The sequence below is a fragment of the Psammomys obesus genome, unplaced genomic scaffold (assembly GCF_907164565.1).
Source record: "Psammomys obesus unplaced genomic scaffold, mPsaObe1.curated_primary_1811, whole genome shotgun sequence".
NCBI classification, from domain to species: Eukaryota; Metazoa; Chordata; class Mammalia; order Rodentia; family Muridae; genus Psammomys; species Psammomys obesus.
Genome location: NW_026596079.1, coordinates 16,082,719 through 16,093,071, shown reverse-complemented (window position 1 = coordinate 16,093,071; position 10,353 = coordinate 16,082,719). Strand labels below are relative to the sequence as shown.

At 46.3% G+C, this 10,353-nt stretch overlaps 1 protein-coding gene across 7 annotated transcripts; it reads right to left on the bottom strand.

Moving 5' to 3' along the window:
- Positions 1–4,073: 4,073 nt before the first annotated feature.
- Lratd2 (LRAT domain containing 2) lies at positions 4,074–9,878 on the bottom strand. 7 transcript variants are annotated; one of them, XR_008722360.1, is made up of 2 exons: positions 5,491–9,282; positions 4,074–5,119 (listed from the first exon to the last, which is right to left on the bottom strand). XR_008722360.1 is itself a non-coding variant. In XM_055626542.1 (2 exons), the coding sequence occupies exon 2, from the start codon at positions 8,734–8,736 to the stop codon at positions 7,804–7,806; it is 933 nt and encodes a 310-aa protein (XP_055482517.1). In that variant the 5' UTR covers positions 8,737–9,109; positions 9,356–9,878; the 3' UTR covers positions 4,074–7,803. The 7 variants fall into 7 exon arrangements, 4 of the variants coding, with proteins under 4 accessions (XP_055482517.1, XP_055482516.1, XP_055482519.1 ...); XR_008722361.1 differs by having other exon boundaries at positions 4,074–5,650; positions 7,627–9,282; XR_008722362.1 differs by having other exon boundaries at positions 7,627–9,282.
- Positions 9,879–10,353: the final 475 nt, after the last annotated feature.

The window sequence follows — 10,353 nt, the reverse complement described above, 5'->3', positions numbered from 1 at the left end:
CACACATGTTCACATGTGAATACATGCACCCCCCCACACACACACACACATACATACAAAGTGAGCTGGAAGTGAGATTGGGGCTGCAGTAAATCAGTACATCACATTGGACAACTCTGGACAGCACTGACATCCGAATCAATTTTAGGTTTCTTGGTATGTGAAAATAGGAGTTTTGCTCACTGGTTTAGACAGCCTCAATTGTGGTCATAAATGCCTATAAAGATGCACACCAGACCTAGAAGGTCTTTGGATGTGATCTCTTGCCAGAACAGCCATGTTCTGAATTAGCATTCCTCTACAGGACTCCTTTCATACAGATTATGCATATCCAGTGAGATACAACATCCTTCCATAGTCTGTGACGCACTGGCCAGAAAGAGAACTGGGCAGCAAAAAAAAAAAAAAAATGTACTCTCATATGGAAAGAAGAGGAAAAAAAAAAAACAATGTAAAATATAGCGATACTAAAAGCAAACAGAAACACACAAACTTAACTGCTTTTGCCAAAATAAAGAATACCCAGATGACTTGACTTCCTTCTTTTTTTTTCCCATTCACTCTCAAAGAGTTGATTTGTAATATTAAATACAATGATAAATCTTGCCAGTACTAAAACAAACACAAGAAAATAGGTTTGTAAATATTCTCTGAAAAATCAATCAATTGTATTATAATACATTATAATATATTGCATTATTAACACATTGCATATAATATGTTACATAATAATTGCACAATTAATTTTTTAAATAATTGTGATAACATTCTCCAATGCTAAAGGGATGACTTCCTTTCCCAGGCTTGAGTAAGGCTTTAGAATATATATAATATCACAGAGTTTTCTTCCCCCCACTTTCTCTCTCTCTGTGTGTGCACATGTGCACACAAATGCCTGATTGTGTATACTGTGGAGGCCAAAAATAGATGTCAGTGTCAAATGGACAGCATCACTGTCGGAATTATTTTTTGAGGGACTCTTGCTCACGGAGCCCTAAGTTAGCGAGTTGTGCTAGCTTGACTGGCTAGCAAGCTTCAGGAATGCACTTATATATAACCCATGGGGGTTACAAATAGGAGATACGCGCTGCTCCAACCAGTTTTAATGTGGGTCCAGTTAGTCCAAACTCAGCTGTCACGTTTTCCCAGGAAGCACTTTACCAAATGCACTGGAGGCCCCAAATTTTCCTTCTTAATCCTAGTCCTTATCGATTGGGTCCTCTGAGGACTTGTTCCATTTTGCCCTTAAAGCTGACATTAAGGTAGATATTGTTCAATGCATTACTACATATCAATGTTTATGCTGATTTATGCTAGTATTAAGTATCAAATGCTACGCTATCATATACACAGAGGAGCATTTTACAAATGCAACTGAAATTGTGCATTTTACAAAAGAAGAAATCACGTATTCCAGGAAGTTAGGTAACTCTCCCCAGTTTCTCAGGCTATTAAATAGAGGCTACAGCAGGGAGATGCAGGCCCTGTGACTGTTCAAGCATCTGTTACGCCCAGGCAGGCCCTTTCCTTTAAATGTGACATTCTAAGTTACAAGACCAAAAGCAACGCACTGAATAGTGCGATAACCACACTGGGACTTGACTGAGTCCTATATTTCCCAAAGGAAGTAGCCCGAGTGCATCTTTACAACCATTTATGACCTCTTTTGGGATTGTTTTATCACTAGAAACTCACAGCAGTGCTTTACCACCTGAACACAATTTTCTTTCCCAGCCCTGATTCCAAGACTATAGATCCCGCTATTTACTTCTCATCTAGCTCATCTATTTCCCCAATTTGTCTACTCTTCCGTATCAGGCCCGATGCCTGAATCCACTCTCTACTTCCTATCCTAGTAATCCAAGATGTGCATTGCATTAACAGGACAATCTGCAGTGCTGACAGTCATTGACTGTCCCACCCCCATACCTAAAAGCCAATACTAAGTCTAAGATCACTGTTCTAAGACCACTGTGAGATAATAGAGGGTTTATTCCAGCAAAGCCCAACTCAAAATGCATCTAGCCTCTCTATTTCCTACCGAGGGTCTCTGCCTTTGGAACAAAGGAACCCATGAATGAGTTGGAAAGGTTCATGAGTTCCAGCAGGGTGGAACAAAGGCATTTTGAGAATGGTAAGGGTTCATTCATGCACTCTCCAGTCTTGCTGAGTTGATGAATGTGTCTGCACATGCTCCAAAGCACCCAATCTCTCCCACCTCTTCCATGTTAGACATGTAGCATTCTTTGACTCATTGGTGGAAAGGGCCTCTTCTACACATTCCCCATTTTCCCTCAACTCCATCACAACCATAATCAAATTATTCTGTGATTTTGGTGTTGTTACCTGCGTTGTCTATTGAAGTGACTGTGGATGTAGTTCATCATTGTACATTAGGTACAGGATGAGAACTGGGGAGCATCCTGGCTAAGGACTTAGCAAACATTGGTCTTGTTGTTGACTTCATGATCTTTATCGTCTGTGTGTGCGTTTCTATCTGATTCTATGGCAGGACCACAGGTTTCTCCTACGCCAGTTGTAAACCCTACTTAAACATGTATATATTTGTTTTCTTTGTATACCTACCAACCACTCTGTAAGTGGCTACTTACAGAGCCACCTTTATTATAACCTGTCCCACATGCATGAGCTCCACTAACAAAGAAGTTCAGGAACAGGATCATTTCGTATTTTTTTAACAACAACAAAAATTGAACCTTTTTTTTTTTTTTAAACTTCTTTGTATTCTGGCTCCTAGAGAGAAAGATATGTGAAAATTCTATCAGAGTCAAAATGGAGTTACTTCTACTGACCCTAACAAAAGCCAGGAAGTACTAGTTATCACATGATTGTCTGATAGTCACGATAGCAAAAAGGCTCTGCCAAAACCACAAGCTTACACGGAAGCCATGTAATCTTATCCCGACAGAACTATAAGGAGAGCTGAGGGGCAACTGTGGGCTCAACCACCCTCATTAACTCTTGCAGCTAGGGGTTATTGTTTCTCAAAACCTTCAGGACCTCCCCCTGGCCTCAACCTGCTTGAGCACACTCAGAGTTTAGCATGGTACATGTGTTCCCACTACAACGCTCTGCTGATCCCACATTAAGTATTGTTTTTCTTTGAAGGATCTCTGATAGCTGTTCTTTTTCTTTTTTCCCAGGTTGGCCCAGGGCAGGGCTCAATACCCTCTGGCACTTCCTAACGCTCAGGACTGTACCTCATCGTGATTGCAAATGCATTGACTCTGCAGACAAATTGCTGTATTTGTTTAATAAGCAGGTTCCCTAGTAAATTCAGTAAAAGGAAATAGAAGCCCTTTTTGCACCTATTCTGAGCCTGTTCATTTTAGAGATCCTTTTAAATGCTTCCGAACATGTCATTTTCCTACATTAAGCAAGCCAAGTCCACTTAGAAAAAGTAGGAACAGCAGCCTCCATCAAAACCACCAAAGAATTAGTGTGAATTCTGCATTAGCCTCCCCTCCCCAAACTTGGTGTAATGAGAACTATGAGACTAGACTTCTACAGTGGGGAGAAAAGGCCACTGGCTGCTGGGGCTACTTTTAACCTTTTAACTTTGTTCAGGCCTCAGCCTGTTGACAAAGGCTGAACCTTTTGGGACTGTGATGGTATTTTTCAGTGGTTGTGCTGGTGGGCCTCCCCGGTGCCCTCTCAGTGCCACATCTGTTCTATCAACTGCGTGTACCTGTATCCCTTATCATGCCAACAGTGACATGTGATGAGCATGGGTGCTTTACCTGAGGCTGTGAAGCACAAGTCGCTGAACACAGAACTTCCCATCATAGGCTCCATAACAAGTTCTGGCAGCATTCACATTGTATTGATGTGTGGTCATATGTAGGATACTATTCATGAACATGGACAGTATAAAGCAATGGGTGATTAATTCCCACAGTAAATATACGAGTCCGGGCACTAAATAAATCTAAACTATTCACCAATCAATGCAAAGATGACATACAGTAATATTACAGCAAGCTGAATAGCGTGAATTAAGATCAAAAATGTCAAAAGAAAAGGCGTATATACAGAGAAATGAAGCAATGAGCTCTAACAATAGATGGTTTATTGGGAATCCTCATAACATTTTTCAAAAGAACTTTGACAGCTTTTAATAAGACAGTGAAGAGGAAATGGCTTAAAAGATGTCATCAATCTTTTATTTAACTAAGTACTGCCCTTCATTTTGAAGGAAATTATATAATTTTAACTGGAACCTCCTTTTCAAGAAGTGGTGAAAGAAAACTGATTTAACATACAACCTCCAACAAAATCAAACTTGCTGGGAAATAAAATGCATGAGGAGTATGTATCCTGATGGTAATTCTTCACAGGCTACAGATTCATAGCCATGAACAAAACATAATAAAAAAGATGAATGAAACAAATTTATCATTATCCTGATTTTTAAACAATTCACAAATCAAATCTAATTTTCCAAACAAATCCATTGGATGACTATAATCACACTCAATTTTATTTTAAATTGTTTTAAAAAAATAACTAGACAAACACATAATATCAAGAGTCTTCAACACAGTGGATTCCATTTTAAGAAAAAAAAAGGAAGAAAGAAAAAGGAAACAAGTAGTCCTTAAATTTTCTTAGCTTTCCATAGTATATGTCATATAAAATTAAAGTTTTGCTCCCAAAAAAAATATGTTTTCACGTGGCTGTTCTTGTCCAATGGTGCCATGAGGGCCAGGAGCACCAAAGTTGTGAGAAGCTTAACAACCGCTGAACCATTTTCATTAAAAACTAAAAATTTTCTTCAAGATCTGGAATAAAGTCCTCTGCTCGACACTTTAGTGTTACAAAGTCATTTTAAATTAAATGTGGAATAAAAGCTACAAAAGTACGAGTTCTTTCAATACAAAAAGTTGTGCAGCTGAAGTTGTAGGCTCCTTTGACATATGTAAGCAGTCTCAATAAAATATTTTCTCGGTAAGAAAATAGAATTTGTCTGGTTTCTTTTTGTACGTGTTCCACAGGTCCTGCTTACCCTGTCCAGGGCTTCAGGAAAACACTGGAATCAATTTCTTTCCTTCAAAGAACGTCCATAATTCATAGTACAAAATAGTTCTATGTCTTATTCCTAAGGAGAAATAAAAATTATTAAATATACTTTTTTCCCTAAAGTGCCAGATGTAGCCATTGCCAGGACATTAAAGTAAAAACTGATTTCTGCACAACACTGCTGTCTTAAAAACCAAGAGATGACATAACATATGCTCTTAGAACCCTAGGTTGATGTGCTTTACTTCAAAGAAGTGGTTCTCAACCTCCCTAATGCCACCCTGTGAGCCCCAACCATAAAATTATTTTGTTGCTCCCTCTCAACCATGTTGCTAGTTATGAATTTTAATGTAAATGCCTGATATGCAACCACCAAAAGGGTCATGACCCTAAGAAAACTTCCAATGGGAGAGCGCTTCCTAAGCATTACATATTTGGCATGATAGGTACCTAGCAGAATTGCTGCCAGCACATTTCGGAAACCATCATCTGGAATAGATTTTCAAGGAAGATGAATGCTACAGGTGGGGTGGATCTTAAGCGTTCTTCCTTTAACGGCACTTCATGTATAACACGCATCGCCTGCTACGCTCGGCATGATCTTCCAGGGCTGATGAAGAAGGCAGAGATGGGAGAGCAGGGAGAATTTTTCTATCCTAGAGGTGCTGGGCACAGACGTTCTGATTCTTTCCCTCCTGTTGTCTACACAGTGGGCGTCAATTTCCACTTTCACTGACCCAAATCTGTTAGACATAGGAGGTTTTCCTAAACGCAATCGCCTGTGTTTATCTTCCTCTGCTGTTCCATGGACAAGACCATATAAACAGATAGCTATGAGCACATTAAACACAGAAATCAGATCTATATTCTCAATTAGAAACTGATTCTCCTCCAATGTCCCCGACTAAGGCTAGTATGTATAGCTCATCTTTAACATTCAAAAACAAGGATTTGTTTGGTAATCGTTGTGAAAGCAAAAAATGCATTTAATGCCTTTATAATGAAAAAGTTTCATGCTGAGGTACTAGGAAGATCTGGGATTTTAAAAAAGAAAAAGGATATCAACTTTTATGTTTGAAAAAAGTGTGATTTAGAGATACCCAAGCAAGAAGCCCAACAATGACCGTGGCTTCAGGACACTCTGGTAAGATTTTGTTATAATGGCTAAGAACTAGTTCACAAAATGACTTGTCCAATGTCATACAGTGACTGGGGGAGGCAGCAAAGGCCTTTACCTATAGCTCAACTTCTGAGGGCAGTTGGTAGACAGCCCATTATCACTCTATAGCCAAAGGCCTGCCCTTTGACAGCTCAGGCAACAGGCTGCAGCAGTCTTAAAGCCTTGTACCAAAGTGTATGGATAGGCACCAGGGCCCATCGCTACCTGTTTAGTTTGCCACCAACAAATTCTACCATCACCAACCTCTGTTTGGGTCTGTCATCAAATCTGTAACTGATATCACCACTCTCAATTAAGAACAGCCTCTGAATAAGATGTTCTCCAAGCCACAAAGAAACTGGATCCATATAACAAGACTTTGCACCTTGAATTAAACTCCATCAGTCATGGATGGCAAAGCTAAACCTACCTACGATTTACCAACAGGCAGAAGAAAGCATGGTGAGGAAGGTGGACCAAGGAGAGAAAAACAAAAAGCAAAAAGGACATGTATGCAAGCCTTGGCACCTTCATTTCCATCTTGTTTGAGTCTCTAGGTCCTGCTTTGTTTTTAAAGGATTACTTTCACCATTCAGCAAGGGGATAAGGAGAGATTTAATTCTTGCCAGGGCATTGCTGGCTCATTCCCTAGAGGATACTTTATGGGTGGAACAAGCCAACCCCATCTGTGACCTGCAGATGAACACACCAAGCAGGTTTAATTAGATCAGAGACACAAAGGGCTATTGCCTCTCTTGATAACAACACCCGCGCTCTGAGAGCCCACAACAGCAGGCCAAAAACAGAGGCAGCAGAATTCCCTGGCTGGCCCTTGACAATGATTTACTTGTAACCGGGGAAAGCGGTTGGGAGCCAAAGACTCCACTTAGAGCCAGCTTCCCAAGAGGAGGTACTTGGGGATGGGAGGAGGGAGGTAGTAAAATCTGTTTGTAGCCTGTAGCCTGAGTTGCTCAAGTATTTGTTGCACTTAATACAGGGCTGTTTGGCTTCGGTCTGCTGCTCCCAGGTCTTGTGGTTTCAGCAGCCCCCGTGCCCCGGGAATCTCATAAAATAAATCACTCCAGTGTCTAGGATCCCAACCACAGCTAGCTCAGCGGCGGAAGCAGATAAGCAGCTCTCCTAGCAGACCCGCGCCAGCTCCTCCCCAACCCCCCTCTGGCCTTTGTACCCTGCATCCTCCAAGCAAAGAGTAGGTTGGGACTCAAGAGAGGCTGAATGCGGGGCATAGGTGCTCTGAGATTTTCCCCAAGCCTCCTTGTATATGAAGGGCTGAATTTGGTCTCAGGTCTGTCAGGGTTGAAGCTCCAAGCAAGTTCGCACTTTCTCTCACCTCAGAAAGGAAGGCAGACTAAGAGGACCAGAAGAAAATGTTCCCTATGGCCACCCACCAGCCAAAACGCTCCTACCTGCTCCCTCAGCACCCTTCCTCCTCCCCCATCCACAGCCGGCTGTGCATTCCACCAATTCTGCATTTTCCGAAAGGCCCAGGAATACCAAATGGGGGCCCAAGAGGAAGTGGGGGGAGGGGAAGGAAGGGAGTGCGGCCGCTGCAAACAGCAACCCTCCGAAGCTCTGAGCCCAGGTCAGTGCACCGCCGAATCTCCATCCTCCTCCTCCGAGCCCGGTGCAGGGGGTCGCAGGGGAGACGGTGTAGTCCGAGCCGCGTCGCTGTCGCCCTCATCCGGCTCGGCCGGGTGCAGGTGTGTGGCGAGCTCCTGCAGCACTGCCGCGCGTCCGATTTGGTCGTTGCGCCGCTTCTCCATAATTAAGTCCTCCAGGCTCTGGAACTCCAGAGTATGACTGCGCTGAGCCGAGAGCTGAATCTGCAAACGGTAGGGCTGCTTGCCGATACGCAGCTCGCCGCCGATCTTGAACTCGCGTTTGCCATAGCGGCACCAGGCGGCAAAGCTCTCCGAGTTGCGCCAGCTGAGCTCGCGCTCCTTGGCGCCCACGTGGGCCAGCGCGTTGCGCACTACGGTGCTGGGGCTCAGCGGCTTGTAGCGATACAGGTCATTGACCACGCGGCCACGGCGGCCCTGGCTCGCATCGGTCAGGAAGCTGTTGCTCACCTCCAGCCGGTGCAGATGCACCACCTGGAAATTGCCCACGTAGACCGCCCAGTGCGGATACTGCGCCTGCGACACAAACTCCACCAGGTCGCCCGGACTGCACTTGTTGAGCAGGTTCTCCGGTGTGTAGGTGCTCAGCGCCGCCGACCCTGGCGCGAAGCTTTTCTGATAGATGCACTCGTCGCGATAAAACACGGAGCATTCCACCTCATGCTGCCGCGGGTCATAGGGTTGAGGCGGGGGCAGGGGTGGCCGGTCCCCCGAGTCGGGCAACGCTCCGCCATCAGGTCCCTGGGGCGGCGGCTGAGGCTCCACGTCTTCGTCGTCGTTGGAGAAAATATAAGAGACTCCGATGCGGGGCCCATCGTCTCGGTCCACGCCGGTCGGGTCCGCCGTGGGAACTTCTTTGTAACTTAGGTGGGTCAGTTTCTCCACCTGATTGCCCATCACGCTGTGGACGCTCGCTCACAGGACTTCCAGAGGAGAAAGCGAAACCACCAGCAGAGTCATTGGCACCGGTCCCCGGGCAGGGGCTAAGAGCCACCTGTTGGAAGAGAAGACAAGGAAGAATCTGTAGGTGCCACTTCAGAAAAAGACGTTTGTTTCTGGAAGAAGAACCGGCGGGGGCCGAGCACCTGGAGCCATTTTAGGGGGAGTCTGGGGAGGCGAGCTTCTCCGCGTTTCTCCACCTCTAGGGTCACGATCACTGGAGACACGGCCACTCCAGCTCTCCTCCAACCCCAGCCATCACCAGGCCCCGGCCAAGGGCCATTGCATCAGCTGCTCCGACAGCTTCCGCCCGCGCCCATACCTGCCAACCCTGGGTAGGAGCGGGGAAGGAAATAGAAAGTTTATTCTAATTCTCTTCTCTTTCCTAACTTCCCCTCCCACTCCGGGTCCTAACTAGCCCTTAGACGCCCTTCCATGCCTGTAGCCCCTGGGAACCGGCGAGCCTCCCACGGAGCGGCCGGGGCAGGTGAGCCGCCCCACCGGGCTCACCTGCGGCAGGTCCCCGCTGCGGCTCGCCGGCCCCTCCCCCGCGCGCCTGCCCCGGGGTTCAGGTTACCTGCGCCGACTCACTAGCGGAGAGGAGGCAGTCCTCGGGGACCGGGAGGGGCACCCAGCCGCACCCGAGACTTCTAGGGCGAGTTTGCAGGGGTGGGCTCCGCAGTGCCTCCTCTCCCAGCGCGGACCGCAGCGAAGCTGGGCAGCCGGGAAGGACGCATTTCTCCCCCGGCGCCCCCCGCGGCTGCGTAGCCCCCCAAGACTTGAAGATGGGGAGAGGGGGGCAACGCCTGTTCACGCTAACTGCTGCACGACCCCTCACGCAAATTTCCGGGAAGGTGGGGCACTAGAAGGGAAGCAGCAGGAGGTACTTGGGCTTCCCGGAGACCGCAGCTCCCGCTCGGGCTAAGCGAGCAACTAGCGCCGAAGCGGGAGGGACGGGATTGTAGATCCGGCTCAGGGCTCCCGGGCGGGAGCGCAGCCCGTGGCATTTAAAGAGACAGGCGCCGGCTCTGGGAGCTCGGGTCTTTCCTGTACCCGGCTTGGCCTCCCGGAGCTCCGCCCTCGCCCCGCCCACGAGGGCTGCTCCGCCCTTCCCCGGCCACGCCCCCTTCGTAGCGGGTTTAAATCCAGCTGGTAACTAGTCTACCCAACCCGGGAGCAGGCTTCCTGCACCGCCCTGAGTTCTTCTGAGAAGTTGGAAGTCAAACGCCACCTGCCAGTAAAGAAATGCGAGAGGCTGGAAGAATTTGGCTTCTTCCTCGTCACCTTCCATTTCTGAGATGAAATCTCTAAAGAGGGAGGGACTAACTTTTATCCAGAAGGTTTTCTATAACCTAAAGGATTCTGTGCTGCAACAGCTCAAGAAACACGTCAGCTAATACGTGTTTCCAGAGCAAGTAATATATTGCGACAGTCAAAAAAAAAAAAAAAGGTTTTTTTGTTTGTTTGTTTGTTTTGTTTTTCTTTTTTAAGGAAACGGTATAATACAGGACTTAGTCACTGGTTGGCTCCCAAAGCCCATAGCCCGTGGTGTCTATTAGGTGTCCCTCCAAGTAG